At 34.2% G+C, this 14,600-nt stretch overlaps 2 protein-coding genes across 2 annotated transcripts; one reads left to right on the top strand and one right to left on the bottom strand.

Annotated features, from left to right (window-relative positions):
* The first annotated feature begins 753 nt into the window (after positions 1-753).
* On the top strand, positions 754-3,353 carry LOC102590441 (uncharacterized). The gene is made up of 2 exons (XM_006353851.2): positions 754-1,158; positions 2,058-3,353. The coding sequence occupies exon 2, from the start codon at positions 2,493-2,495 to the stop codon at positions 3,093-3,095; it is 603 nt and encodes a 200-aa protein (XP_006353913.1). The 5' UTR covers positions 754-1,158; positions 2,058-2,492; the 3' UTR covers positions 3,096-3,353.
* Positions 3,354-3,806: 453 nt separating this feature from the next.
* Positions 3,807-10,478, bottom strand: LOC102590123 (desumoylating isopeptidase 2-like). Its single transcript, XM_006353850.2, has 5 exons — positions 10,300-10,478; positions 10,094-10,267; positions 7,554-7,815; positions 4,775-4,842; positions 3,807-4,365 (listed from the first exon to the last, which is right to left on the bottom strand). Exons 2-5 carry the CDS (start codon positions 10,226-10,228, stop codon positions 4,117-4,119), a joined length of 714 nt encoding a protein of 237 aa, XP_006353912.1. The 5' UTR covers positions 10,229-10,267; positions 10,300-10,478; the 3' UTR covers positions 3,807-4,116.
* Positions 10,479-14,600: the final 4,122 nt, after the last annotated feature.

The raw sequence follows: 14,600 nt of genomic DNA, 5'->3' as shown, positions 1-14,600 counted from the left end.
AAGAGTGTTCGATGTAAATCGATTATTAAACAAAATCAAAATCAAATTATTTTAATTGACTTTTGAATTATTTAAATTATATCGAATATGATATTTATTTATTGGTTTAGTTGCCAATTTTACTTCTTGATTATTAATCATACACACGAAAATAAAATTAAAAAATAAGATGAGGAATAGAAAGCCAATATAGTTAGTAAAGAGACATATATCAACATCATCACTTTTTTTTCTTCCAAGTCAAGTCTTTACTATATTGAAGAAAATAAAATCAAAATAAAAAAAGCAAATAACTAGATCATGTCCCCAAATTGATTCTATTAAACCTCCCTCAAAATATAAATAATGTTCGATGAAAAAATATGTATAAGACAATTAAAATTATTTATACAAAAACCATATTATATATAATTGATTTGATTCAATTATTTCTTTTATTTTTTTTAGTAAAATCAAATTAAATATTATCGATTTTAACAATGTAAAATCAAACGAAATCAAATCAAACTAAAATAAAATTGATTTATTTAGATCGATTTTTACCAGAATCTTGAATACCGATAACCATCATCTTTGCTTCATGCATTTAGCATGTGACGACATAGTGAATGAGCTCATCCAATTACAAGTTACAACCATCCACTTCTAACCATACAATCTTTGATTCCCTAATCTACTCCAACCAATAACCCTATTTTCCTCTTCTTTTTTTCTCAAAACAAAAACAAAAACAAAACCAAACTCCCCATCAAGAAGAAAAAGCAAAAGCAAACTCCTTTTAATAGAAAAACAAAATTCATTCAGATCAAGCGGCGCAAAATTCTCCATTTTCTTGGGTCCCACTTCAACACAATCTGAACCGTCCATTCCAAGTGTCCAAAGTTCTAGACTTCCACGTGTCTCACAACCTAGATAAGCAAATTGACGATTCTACCCTTCCTTCTCGTATTCATCCCCGTCTCTTCCAAACCGGCAAATTCATGTGATCAGTTTGGTTATTATATTATCTTCTCTCTCTCTTTTCTATCTCTAAATTTTCTTTGACACCAATTTTTCTGTTTTCTCTTTTGCTATTCAGATCTACAGATCTTTTATACTCTTTTATTGCTAGTTGACTTTTGCTGGAAGAGTTTTTCCTGTGGCCATTTTCTCTCGAAGGTTTGTTTTTTCTTGTTCTTTTAGAGCTTTGTGTTCAACTGAGATCTGAAAGATTTGATTTTTATGGGTTTGTTTTGTTTTTCTGTCGGATTTGGATTCTGGGTGTTCTCGATCTGATGTTAATTGTGTGTGGAAGTGATTTATTTGATTGAAAGTTGAGGTTTTTGTATGTGCGTCGGAATTGGATTAGTGAAGTTTATATCTGAATTTGGATTTGAATTTTAACTGAATTTAATTGGTATTATTGGTTTTTGTAGTTTTTGGGTTTGGTCTGATGAAGTCAATTTCTGATTTAGGGATCTTATATGTTCTCAATTTTGTGAAATTAGGGTTTTCTTTAGTTGCTTACCCACTATGACAGGAATTGTATGCTAACTCACTCATTAACAAATCAATTTACCTTACTAGAGGATTATTAGACTTAGAAATGACTGTTCTGACTAATAAGAATCTTAAAAAGGCCTTAAGCAATACTTCATATTTGAGAACATGAATGTACAGGATTCAATTTCTATGTTGTGAAGGATATGTAATATGACTTTATTGGTGTTCTCACGGATGCTTGAGGACACTGATAATTTGTCTGTGTTGCTGTTGGGATTTTCAACTCTCTTGAAATTCCCTTCTGCTTTTGTTGGTAGATGGGTACCTTTGTTTTTTATGGTTTCTTTAATAAGCTGGATGAGTACTATGGATTATCCTTTACACAGAAGTTGGGTAATTTTGACAACCATCTAGTTTGCTTTGTGTGTGTGTGTATATGTATATACGTATATATATATATATATATTATATATCGTGATCTAAGTATGTCTAGAAACTCTCTTGATTGTGTTTCCAAACTATTTGTTCAGATAATGTCTGGATTTTACATACTAAGTTTGATGTAAATTCTGCAGGGAGGAAGGCCATGTGAGTTGTTGCAAGCAGACAAGTATAGACATCATTTTGTTGGGTTTTCAGTGGGCTTAGGAGTTTGTTAGTTGTTGCCAGATGGGTAAATGCAAGGCTTGTGGCAAACTAGGAAGAATGGTGAGTGACGGGCCTACGAGTGCTTACCAGTCTTCTCTTCTTCAATCTCCTGTTGTTTCTGTCTGGGACTGTATTGTTCGTAAAATCCGGTATTCCCTTAGACCTGAGTTTGTGTAGGTGTAACGTTAGTAAAAGCTTTAGATTGAATAGCATAGTTTTTTTTTGCAATAGTATTAATAACAGGGCACAAAAGAAAAGATAATAAATTAGTTATAAAGAGAATGAACTTGTCTTAGAAATATCCACAACAAAGGAAAATTCGGGTAGGTTCAAGTGTTACTGATTCATAATTAGTTGGCAAAATGGAATGTGCTAAGGTGGCACCTGCTGTTAGAAAAGGGAAGAAGAAGCAAGTTAAGGATGAGTTGGATCGAATTAAGCAAGCTGAGAAAAAGAAGAGGCGCTTAGAGAAAGCCTTGGCCACTTCAGCTGCCATCCGTTCTGAACTGGAAAAGAAGAAGCAGAAGAAGAAAGAAGAACAACAAAGGCTTGATGAACAGGGTGCCGCGATTGCTGAAGCAGTTGCACTTCAGGTTCTACTTGGCGAAGATACAGATGATTCATGTAAGCTACTCCTCAAGAAGGAAGAAGGATGGAACTCGTGGGATCTTAGCAGCAGTTTTGACTTCTTCGTGGGCAGAGGAAGACCCATGCTTCCGCGCCAAGACTTTTCAACATATTCAGTTGAAGGAACAGACTGGGTTTCTGGTGCAAGCGGGTACAGATGCATGTTGAATGAGTGGGGGAATTCCGAGTGGATGGTTTCATCTGAAACTTGGGTAAGGGATGATATTAACCATCAGTACTTTGATGAAGGAAATTGGGAGGTTGCAAGAATTTCTCCTGGTTTTATTGCAGCACAGTCTTTATCATCTCTTCAGATAGCTGAAGATGCTCTCCAGTAGACTCTCATGTCTTCAATCAGGTGTTGAGGGAGTGAATTAATTGGGAGTCTTGGGTTTGTAATCCAGTTGCTGGTGCTGAACTGCTATTTTTCTTTTTCCTTTATGGGTTTGAATAATCCCCTGTATATATTTGAAGGTGAAACTCACCACCTCGTTTGTGTTAATGTTATGTAAGCTTTTGCTCTTGCTTGTGTTTTAAAAAACATACTGCTGGTATTTATATTAAGTAATGTACTGGTGATATTATTTATTTTCTTACTATTATGGTCTCGAAATCCTTGCTTGAAAATGTTGACGTTAACTCAACAGGCTGCTGCTTATTTCTTGATAAATGGGAAAATTTTTGATTGAGGAGAAGAAAACAAGGTATCTGAAAGTTAGAAACTGGAGGAGGACGAATGGGCTACTTTCTGTCATGAAAACGACACTACGCAGTATGTACTTAAATATCAAATTTTTGTGACAGCCGATAACTTGATTTCTTTTTCAACTTTTGCTCAGAGAGAGACTAGACATGCCTGTTATGCAAATTCACGTGGGTCTTTCGTTTTGTGGATGAAGGCTAGCGTCGAATACTTGCCACTCTTTCCATATTTCATCACTAGGCTTATAGAGAAAACAATTTAACCCAACATCACATCTGCCAAGTGGATGAAATTGAAGGAAGAAAAGTCGCCATAGAGAAATCACATATCTGCTATGTAAAAGACATTGAAAAAAAGAACAGCTAAGATACTAAGAAAATCGTTAGTTTTGTGCATGCAGTGTTCTCTAGCACTAATCAGCATAACCAAAAGACCAGAGCAATTTACATAATCCCATAACAAATTGCAATATTTAAGCAGCACCAGAAAAACAAAATGATTTACATATTCCACAACAAATCAGGAGCAATAAGCTTGGCATTTTCTTGACAATAACGGGAATCGGTGTGGGAAACGATATTCCTCATGTCTGACTACAACATGAACTATAACTTGGAACAGGACGGATGAGTGGAATTCTTTTAGCTTTCCTGCCGCTAGTTCTGCCTCAAAGGGGTCTCTGTTCCATGCTGCTGCTGCTGTCCTAGCACCTCTTCACTATCTGAACCAGATGGTTTCGCACCAGTGGTGATGAAATTTTTAAACCAATTTGCTTGAAACCTAGGAGTTCCCCGACCAGAGTTGCCAGGACAGTCGGGGGAAGCTGAATTGTTAGAAGCAACTCCTGCGAAGAACCTATATGCCACTTTACTAGCTGTAACGATCTCTGTTTTAGCTTGCCTCAGCTACAAAGAGATAAAGAAGTCAAGTGAAGCAAAAGTTGTGCTAAGCTAGCAAGCTAAGTTAACGAGCAAACAAAATTACATCAAGGTGCTTATTAATCAAACAAACATAAATAATCTGTTAAGCTATATAAGATTGATCTTACATAAACTATTTGGAAAATAAGTTGAAAAATATATCCAATCAAGATCTCAGTCATCGAATAGATTGATCTTACATAAACTATTTGAGAGAAATTTTCATTTCAGAAAAAGGGCCAAACAATTGGTATACATAAAGAGAAATAGAAGCAGAAGAGAACTTTGTTTCGCCTGACCAGCAGGCACGCGGCACTGGGAACTAGGGGATTAGTAACTACACATATTACATTAGAGATAAAGAAATGCACTGCCAAAAGTAGAAGAATCTCACCCTAAAAGCAGTAGTTCCTGCTATCTCAACGGCAGCATCACCAGCATGAGCAAACCTGTTAACCCAGCCTGTTACAGAAGCTATAAGAATATGGTCTATGCTGGCGAGTTTCAGACAGAAGATTAAAATTCCAGAAAATTTACGCTGCACAATGTATATATGTTTGTTAAAGAGGTTGCTTGAATCAGAGCACTTGACTAGCACTCTAGCACTAGCACTAGTGGCAGTTTTTGACCATTGTGTTTCCATTTGGCAGATATCTATTTCTTGAGTTGACATATCCAAACAGTATAGCAATCAAAAATATAATTTGTCCCAATTACCAATCATATTGCAGTGAACATCTAACACCAATAAACTCCAAGAATCAAGTAATGTTACAAAGATCCCATAAGAAACATGGGTAGTTAAACTCATGATTAAAGACGTTGCTTCAATCAGCATGCTTATAGCACTCAAATATCAGTGGACAGTTTGGTTTCATGCTTCTATCTTTCTGGAGGCAGTGTTTTGGATGGCGAAAGGCGACAAGGGTCTGCCTCGCCACAAGGCGAGGCGAGCGGAGAGGCGCTTGCCTTCTGAAGAGGCGCCAATTCATACCAAAAAATTAAAATATTTAATTGCATATATAGATAATCAAAATCTAAATAGCAATAACATATTAGCAAACATTTCAATTCAAAAACTGAAAATAGATAGTAGATACTAAAAGTCTAGAACTTGAATAAGAAAAAAAAGAAGTCAAAACAGAGGTAGAAGTAACTCTGACGTCTGAAGAAGAAGGAAAAAGAACCAGAGGAAGATATTAGAAGAAGAAATCTGAAGAATAAAAGAAGAAGAAATTATTAGTAGAAGAAACGAAGTAATACGTATCGGTTTAGACTTTGGAGTTGCCGGAAAAGTCTGGCTGGTCACCAAAGAAATCTGGTCACTGGAGAAGTCTAGTCGGGACGACTGGTTGGAGTCGTTGTAACAGTCTAAGAGTGCAACTATGCAAATTTGGAAAGAAAACCTTAAAATTACCTTTTAACTTTTAAAACCCTAAATTGGTCGCCTTTTTTTTTATTTGAAGAAATACAAAAGGTGACACCTTTCTCGCCATTGTTACCATGGTGTCGCCTTCTGAAGATGGATGTGCCACAGAACTAATAGGCGATGAAGAGGTGATCACCTTTCACAACACTGTCTGGAGGTGATATATTCAAACAGTATAACAATCGCAAAAAGATCCACAAATCAACAATCAAATTGCGGTGTATACTTAGCACATGTATACTCCAAGAGACAAGTTTTATTACAAGTTTCCTGATTACAGATGGTTGTTACACTCATGTCCTTCAGGAGAACACTTAATGTGGACATCTAACTTTTTAATGTAAGCCTAGATATCGTGGACACTTTAGGACTGCTCACTAGCAGATGAAGAGGCAACAAAAATTAAATACTTGGTCTGACTTCACTGCATGAAATACATTGCATGCATAATCATTTGTATTGTTAAGGCAAAATAATATCTCAATTTGTCTGGAGCTGTTACTCTAGTGCACATGATGGGAACCTCAATACAAGCAACAATCAGAACGCAAGGCAGGACTTCAGTCGACGCTTACATCTAAGACCCTACCCTTCCCACAAAATAACGCCCAAAAGCACCTACATCTGGAGAACCATATTTTACAGACTACTTCAGATTAAATAAAAGGTTCTTAGTAGCGTGAATAACACTACAAGCAAAATTTATCATGCCCTCAAAAAACTTCTTTTTGGCAAGGATGTGATTAAATACTTCTTTTGAAAACCGAGAAATTCCGAGGGCCAGTGACGCACAGTTCAGAACTATTGAGGATAACGGGCCAGCCACTCTACCCTTCTCCACTTAAATATTAGGGTTTCAATAAGCAACAGGGTTCGAACCTGTGATATCATGAGCTTAACACTTAAATGCTGGAATAAAGAGTTGAAGAAAAACTGGAGAATCATTCGAGCATGTGTTTTTTGGATTATTTTAGAAGGGAGAGGAACCAGAGATGTTCTGAAGGGAAGGCATCATCAACACATGATTTTTTTTGAAAATGAGAAAAAAAAACATCAACACATGATTTAAAAGATAGAAGTTCATGTAATTTAGCATCATGGTGAAATTTAACTGATGTATATAATATGTGGAAAAAATGACGACATATATAGCAGCTCAGACAAATATATAGCACCGTCTTGAGTATTTGGCAACTATGGTAATGAAATATTTGCTACCTTAACAGTGCACAGATTAGGGGTTCAACTTCAAAATTAAACTTTCTGAGGTTATTCATCCTAATCTATAACCATGGATCATAATAATATTCTTGGCAAATCTAAAGAGGGACTTTGGTATTGGTCCCATCATGTTTGTGCACCTTGTTTCTAAGCCTGAATGTCTATCAATCAATAATTTCATAGAAATCAAGACTAGTAAAGTTGGAACTAAACTTGGAAAGAAAGAAATAACATTCACAGAAAATGTTAACGAAGGTCAAGTTAAAGTTGGTTTTCAAGAGCATTGGCAACCAAGAACTGTCTCCGGAGTAAACATCTCACCCCGTGAACAAACATCACCTAATTGAGAGAGATGAGATAGCAAATACGTAGTAATTTGAGCATTTCTCCAGACACCAAAAGTTGTGGACATACATTTGCGCCACATTCAAGTTCACAACTAAGAGTTTGTCTATGAAAATGGTTAAAGAACAAACGGAATTAACAAGCAAGGGAAGAACAGAGAGAGGGAGAAAAAGATTACCAGGAAGCTTTTGAACACCAAGTCTTTCACAAAATTCATCACAAAAGTGATTGCAATTCTTTGACAATAAGTCATATGAGTGTCCAGGCCACTCTCTACTAAGCTCTCTCAATATCTCGTTCACTTTGAAAATAGAGTGGTTTGTGTTTCCAAGTACAATGCATTCACGGTACGAATACATTGGATTTTTCCCAGCAGGACAGCTAAAAACTCCAGTACCTTGTTCACAGAACCCGAATGACCACTCATCATCTCCATAAACCTATGTCAAATTTACACCAAATCTAACATTTATCAACACAAGCTTAAAAGGATAAACAGAGAAAGCAGAGGTATATACAGTATAAGCATAGCAACATTTTGACAAAACGAAGCTAGTTGATGAACAAGCGACCAAAGTTCAGCTAAAAGTTAAAGAGCTACTGAAAACAGGAAGTGATGAGCTTGAATAGACACTGCACAAGATGGTACCATGCAACACTTCTGCAAATAGATACTGTCCAAGTATATCATCGCAGAATAACCAGTATATCTCATTTTATTTTTATAGCCATGGTGTCCGAGGCCGAATTGCACACACATCGACTAATTACACAAGTACCTGCAACCTCCCACCAACAAAAGTATCAGGTAACTTCACTCTAAAGCTTAGAAAGATGGGAAGAAATCATCTAGTGTAAGATATGAACCTGAGACTACATGATTCTCAACCCACTACATTGACCACTAGGTTACACTCTTGGCTGTTTTTCTTTCTAACTTAACTTAATGGTTCCTACTTCTAAAGTTAGATAAACGAGATTTGATATCGAGTTCTCGAGAGCAACAATGTTACTAAGTTCATTTTGGGTAAACAACAAGGATCATAAAGCTTATTATTACATGTATAGCCCCAAATACGGAAGTGTCTGGTGGACAACATCTCATACAGTTCAGACATTATCGCCAACACTAATACCGTAACATTGCTGGACTGCACTGCATACTACCAAAGTGATCTGTTTCAGTTGGACTGCAGTGCATAACTCATGCCTCACATAGGATAATCTCTCCAAAAAGAAATTTCAGCTCGTTAACCGATGCTATTTCTGCCACAAGCACACAAAAAGTGTCATCCACTTGCTACTGCACTGCCCAGCTGCCTCAGACCTATGGAATATGTTTTGTTGCTTTTTTGGTCTTTCCTGGGTCATGCCTTTCTCTGTTAGGGATGCTCTTGAAAGTTGGAGTTCACGGGAAGTTGACAAAGCCATCAAGAGTATGTCGATGATGGACAGAGAGGAACAAAAGATGTTTTGATGGAATTTCAACTTCTAGAAATCTTTTGCGAGACAGATGTCTAGTTAGCCTTTTAGGTTGGTCCAAATAGAGCCCTGTAAATAATTTAGAACTCTTCTTGGATTTTGTTAGCTCTATAGTTTAGAAAGAGGCTACAAATTCCTTTTTTGTGAGCTTAACTGATCTATCCTTGTAAAGCTTGCATCTTCTTGATGCCTTTAAATGAATCTACTTACTTCATATAAAAAAAATTGCTTGAAAAATTGGAGAAATTTGTTCCAATGCTCAAGCAGGAACTCTTTCACTTCTAGTCAACACTGAAGAAGAACAAAAAATTGTACCAACTCTTTTTTTGAGAATAAAAATGCCGTTGCCAGAAAGGCAAAAGATATTGTATCTTTGAGAAGACAATACATATGATTAATTTTTTAGCTAACAGCAGAAATAATAGAAAGCTAAGATTTCCAAGAATATATATTTGCAGATGCTTGACGGTGAAAAGGAAACTATTGTCTTTAGATTATCCTGCCCACCAAGGTTAGAACTGATGGACTCACACCATGTGTAATAGCTAGAATTAGAACCTAGGGATCTCCCGGCTATTACTCCCATGCCTCAACCACTAGGCCACCCTTGGAACTAAACAGCTTGCAAGTATTAACAGATTTCAAAGACAAAATTTGAGATAATAGTAAGTCATATGCACATCAAACTTGTTTTCAACTTCTACAGTAATTCTAGATGGTAACAAGTTGCAATGCTGACATCTACTATGACCTCAAAAACCTCAGGATTATTAAACAAAAGTTGTGTGTCAAAGGAGAAGCAAAAAAGAAAAGAAAGAAGAACAAACACAAGAAACTTGATGCCCACAGGCCACAAGGCAATTGATTTTACTAGTTAAAGAGCATAAATCGAGTCAATTCACACATCCTCATAACCAGTAAGTTCAAGAGAAATATTAATTGACCAAAAACAGAAAAGGATATGTTTGAGAATATACCATGAACGCATTCAACCAGATCCTTCCTTATATGAAATATTCCCAGGCATAAAAAATATATGATTTAACGCACTAAAACAAAACAAATTTCAGTATCCAACAGCTCAAAACAGAAATCCAAAAATCCACTCCCACCGACACTAAACCCTAGATCCAATTATCCTACACAGAACACCAAATTACCAAATTGAGAGGGGAAAATTACACAAAATCAAGCAGAGAAAAGGCAATTGAAATTCGTAAAGAAGAAGAAGTGAACCTGAACGGCACTATGAAAGATTCCACCAAGACCGATACCGTCTTTGAAAAACTTGTTGATCTGAACAATGGTGTTGTTGGTCTTATCGGAGCCACTATTCGTCACATCATATATGTGGAGGACCACCTCCGTCATCCTTCTTCAAATTTAAAACCCTAAAAAAGCCTCAACAATCTCCCCCAAATAATAATGAAAAAAAATTGAATTCAAATCAAACAATGAAAATGCAACGTGGTTGTTGTTATCATAATAATCACCATGGACCGTTTGGTTTAGCGATTCCCTTTTTCGTTTTCTCTCTCTTTTTTCTGCAGAGTTTGTCGACGAATTTCTTTTATCGATTGGATAAACTTTATGCTTTAATTTTTTTAAAATTATTGTTTAGTATATAGTTCCTCCACACTGTTTTAACTTGTTTTTATCGTTGCGGTTGTTTCCGACTGAGGCAAAAGGGACAAATTGAGGAAGTGGGATACACGCTTCACGGATATGGCAGTGAAACGGGGGGTGGGTCCGGGATGGGCCCGTTTGGATGAATTGTGGGGCCCATTAGTCAATAAGAGATAAGAAAAGGTCATTATTGAAAGAACGAGGTGTATTTTTTTGTTTCTTTCTACGGAGTTCGATATCTACATTAGAGTTCGATTAAATTCAGATTTGTGTTGAGAAGTTCGACTAAATTCAGATTCGTATTAATAAGTCTCACATTAAAAAATAAAATGTTTCCTAACAAGTCGATACTACTCTATCACAATTAGTGTTGGTGGACGAGATGTACTCATGGTTCACACCGACAGCTTGGAATTATTTATTCATTAAAAAATGATAAAAGTTCTTCATTGAGCTGGCAATTCATCACTAATTTTAGTCCAAAAAGTTTGGTCACAAGTTCGTTTTTTATCCCTAACTTTTTTTTTTTGGTCTTTAATTCAAACCGAGTATATAGTTTAGATATGATTCGGTTGAAATTTAAAAGAAAATAATATTTTTTCGTCTCAATTTATATGAAGATATTTACGTAGACATAAAGTTTAATTTTAAATTTATGAACTAAAATATATCATAAATATTTTTGTAATTATAAATTATTTTATTAAATGCATAATGAAAAGCTTAACGTCTAATTGTTAGTATAAAATATAGAAAAATAATTACTTTTTGGGAATGACAAAAAAAAAAAAGAATTATCATACAAAAACATTTAAGAACGAAGATGAAAAAAGAGTGAAAGTTGCCCTTTTATCAAATAATGTTATTATTACAAATTTAACAAATCTAGTTCATGGCCAAGCGGCTACTTACTCCCTTCTTCTAAATAAAATATTGTTTTCATAATGTATGCGTCTTATTTCTTTTTAGTTAGCCACTAAAAAAATTAATTTAATCTTAATGTTTTTCATTTTAAAGTAGTTTGAATTAATGAAAGAAGATTTTTTTAGTTTGCATTTAAAGAAGGAAGTCTAATTTTTTGGCAAGTGACGAAAAGCAAAGGGGGAAGAATATCAAACTTTACTTGGATTCATAGAGCAATTTTGGTAATAATATTTACCAAATTCAATTCAAAACATTTTTTCCGCTTGGGGTGTGGTTGCTAGTTGCTACGAAGAAAGATTCATGAAAAAGGGTTTTCTATAAAATATTTTAATAAAAAATATGTATTTTTAAATATTTGATAGATAAATAAATATTACTTCAATAATATTTATATATAATCTAGTAAAATATTGTGGGAGTGAAACGAGACGAGGTTGATGGTTTGGGATGGGGGAGTGTTGAGACTTGAATAGCTAGGGATGAGACAATAAACTTGGAATGATCACTTATCATACTTGTTTTTTCATATTTTCATTAAAAACGCCATAAGTCATTTTTAAGCTCATTATCTACCATATTAAAGTGGAAAGGAGGTTTAGATTTAATATTCATCAAAAGTGGCGGTGGAATGATAAGATCTCAATACGAAGTCGTCTTTGATAGACAATATTTTACTCCCAAATTCAAACTTCTCGAGTGCATTTGAATTAATCGGGCTCCACAAAAATCCAATACCAAAAAATAAAATAAAAAAATACTAATTCTTACAAAAATTTCAGAGGGACCCATCGAATGGGGGTTATTTGAATTTAAAAAAATTAAGAAAGATGGAATGGCTGTATTATGCTATATGCTTAAACTAATTTATTCAAGTGTTGTTTGGTATTAGGTTGCAAATATTTTTCCATTAATCAACTTGATAAAGGCAAAATTCAGTATTGGCAACAAGTCTTTCCAGTCAGATTAATTGCAAGTAGTTGGCTGTTTTCACTAATAGCCACCACCTATATTAGCTAATTACCTAATTCAAGAATATTATAGTTGCTAAAAATGTGCTAGATTTTTAGTAATAGAATAATCATCGAACTAAATTAAGTGCTAAAGTTGGTGGCAAATGTGTCAATATAATAAATTTAAATGTATCTTAAAAGAATGTTATGAAATGTCGTGTTCCAGAATTTTTCCATGTGCATTATATGACTTTGTAACGACTTATTAAAATTCTTTTTTTTTTCTTTTATCTTTGAAGGATTCCATTAAAAATCTTTATAAATAAAATAAACAACATGACATGTGCATAATACGTTTTCGAGTTAATATCTCAAAGAGTTACTCAACTTTAAAAATTTATCTATGCAGTCAGTAAATTTTATTTTGTATCAATAAAACCTCTCAGCTTAGACTTTTATATCAATAAAATCACACAACTTAGACATTTATATCAATAAAATCACTCAACCAAATTTATCACTAAAAAATTAAAATAATTTAAAAAAAAATATCTGATCACAATTAAAATAATATATAAATGGCTTAAAATTACTAATTTATTATATATTATAAAATAAAATAATAAAAGATAATTTTATCAATTTCATTTGGTAGATTAATACTGCTTCATTGCAATGACGGCTGCCAAACTTGCGTTGGTAGTTTAATCAATTTCGAAAATTTATCAATTTCATTTGGTAACTGCTTCATTTGACAGTAACCACACTTGTTGTGGTGGTTTAATTAATTTCATGTTTGTGTGAATATCTTTTTACATTTTTTAAAATAAAAATAAAAGTGAGGTTTCATGTATCATGACGCTAGTTTGGAGAAATTTAGGTTCAAAGCTTGATAAATTTATCTTTTATTTTGATTTTTTATTATTTTATAATGAAATAGTAATTTTGAGTCATGTGTTTAGCAGTTTAATCATGAACGTATTATAAAACATAAGAGTAATTTATTTGTGGTGTGAATTGTTTTTAACAAGAAATTGATTGAGCAATTTTATTGATAGGCGAAATGATCTAGTAGACCCTTGTACTCGTATGAGTTTGTATTGTGAATCCTTCTACTTAACTTTTTATCAATTAAACCCTTAAACTTAATAAAACACAACTTATCAAACCCCTCTGACCATTGACTTGGCTTACGTGGCATCAAGATGGTTGAGTTGGCAAAAATGCGTGAATTCACTCTCGTTAAGGCGAGTGACTATCCTATTTAAGCTAAAAAAATATTTTAAAAATAGAAAAATAAAACAATAAAATAATGAAAGTTTTAAAAATAATTACAGTAACTAAAAAAAGCTTTCTTCCTCGGCCCATCGGCTCACCTCCTTTTTTAGCCATTTCCATTTCATCTCCATCCCTGTCCGATCCATTTTTCTTTCTTCTTCCCACTCTTAGCATCTTCTTTAGCAGATCTTAACATTGGCACCTCCTTGAATCAACTGAGTCACCGGGCGAAAGGAGAGAGCAGCGGTGACAGTGATCGCCCGAGACCACTAATTCGCAATGGATTGAGAAAAAGACGACGCAGGTTAGTGGAAGAAGAACGAGACGGGTGAGGGTCGGATCTGGCCACGACTGCGAAGAGGTTTTTCGATCAAATCTGGTGGCCACGATGCGACGGAGATGAAGACGGGTGAGGAAGAGAGTACATGTGGTCGCCGCAAGAGCTGCGACGATGACTGAGACAAAGACGGCGACGATGGCTTTAGATTTTGACAGTAAAGGCCTAAGTTGAGTGATTTTATTGATACAAAATAAAGTTTAGTGACTTTGCTAGATAAATTTCTAAAGTTGAGTGACCTTTTGAGATATTAATTCTACGTTTTCTTATGACGTGTGACAGTAAATAAAGAACAAGAATTAAGGTAAAATCCATAAAAGAGATAATTATGATTGATTCTTTATTTATATCACTTAAATAATAAAAATATAATTATAGAAGACAGTACAAAAATAAGTAAAAAAAGAACAAGAATCAAGGTAAAATCCCTAAAAATGTGTAAACAAATAATTATGATTTATTCTTTATTTATATCAAAAACTAATAATAAAAATATAATTATTAAAGACTAATTATTTAATAAAGTGAAATTAAATTGATTTATATATAAAAAGTGATTTGTTATAACCCGCAATTAAAATGTTATAAGCAATAATATTTTAAAAGTAAATTTAAAATCCGTAATAAT

This window comes from Solanum tuberosum, unplaced genomic scaffold, assembly GCF_000226075.1.
Source record: "Solanum tuberosum cultivar DM 1-3 516 R44 unplaced genomic scaffold, SolTub_3.0 scf00159, whole genome shotgun sequence".
Classification (NCBI taxonomy): domain Eukaryota; kingdom Viridiplantae; phylum Streptophyta; class Magnoliopsida; order Solanales; family Solanaceae; genus Solanum; species Solanum tuberosum.
Note: the sequence above shows the minus strand (reverse complement) of the source record. Positions and strands in the feature narration are given on the sequence as shown.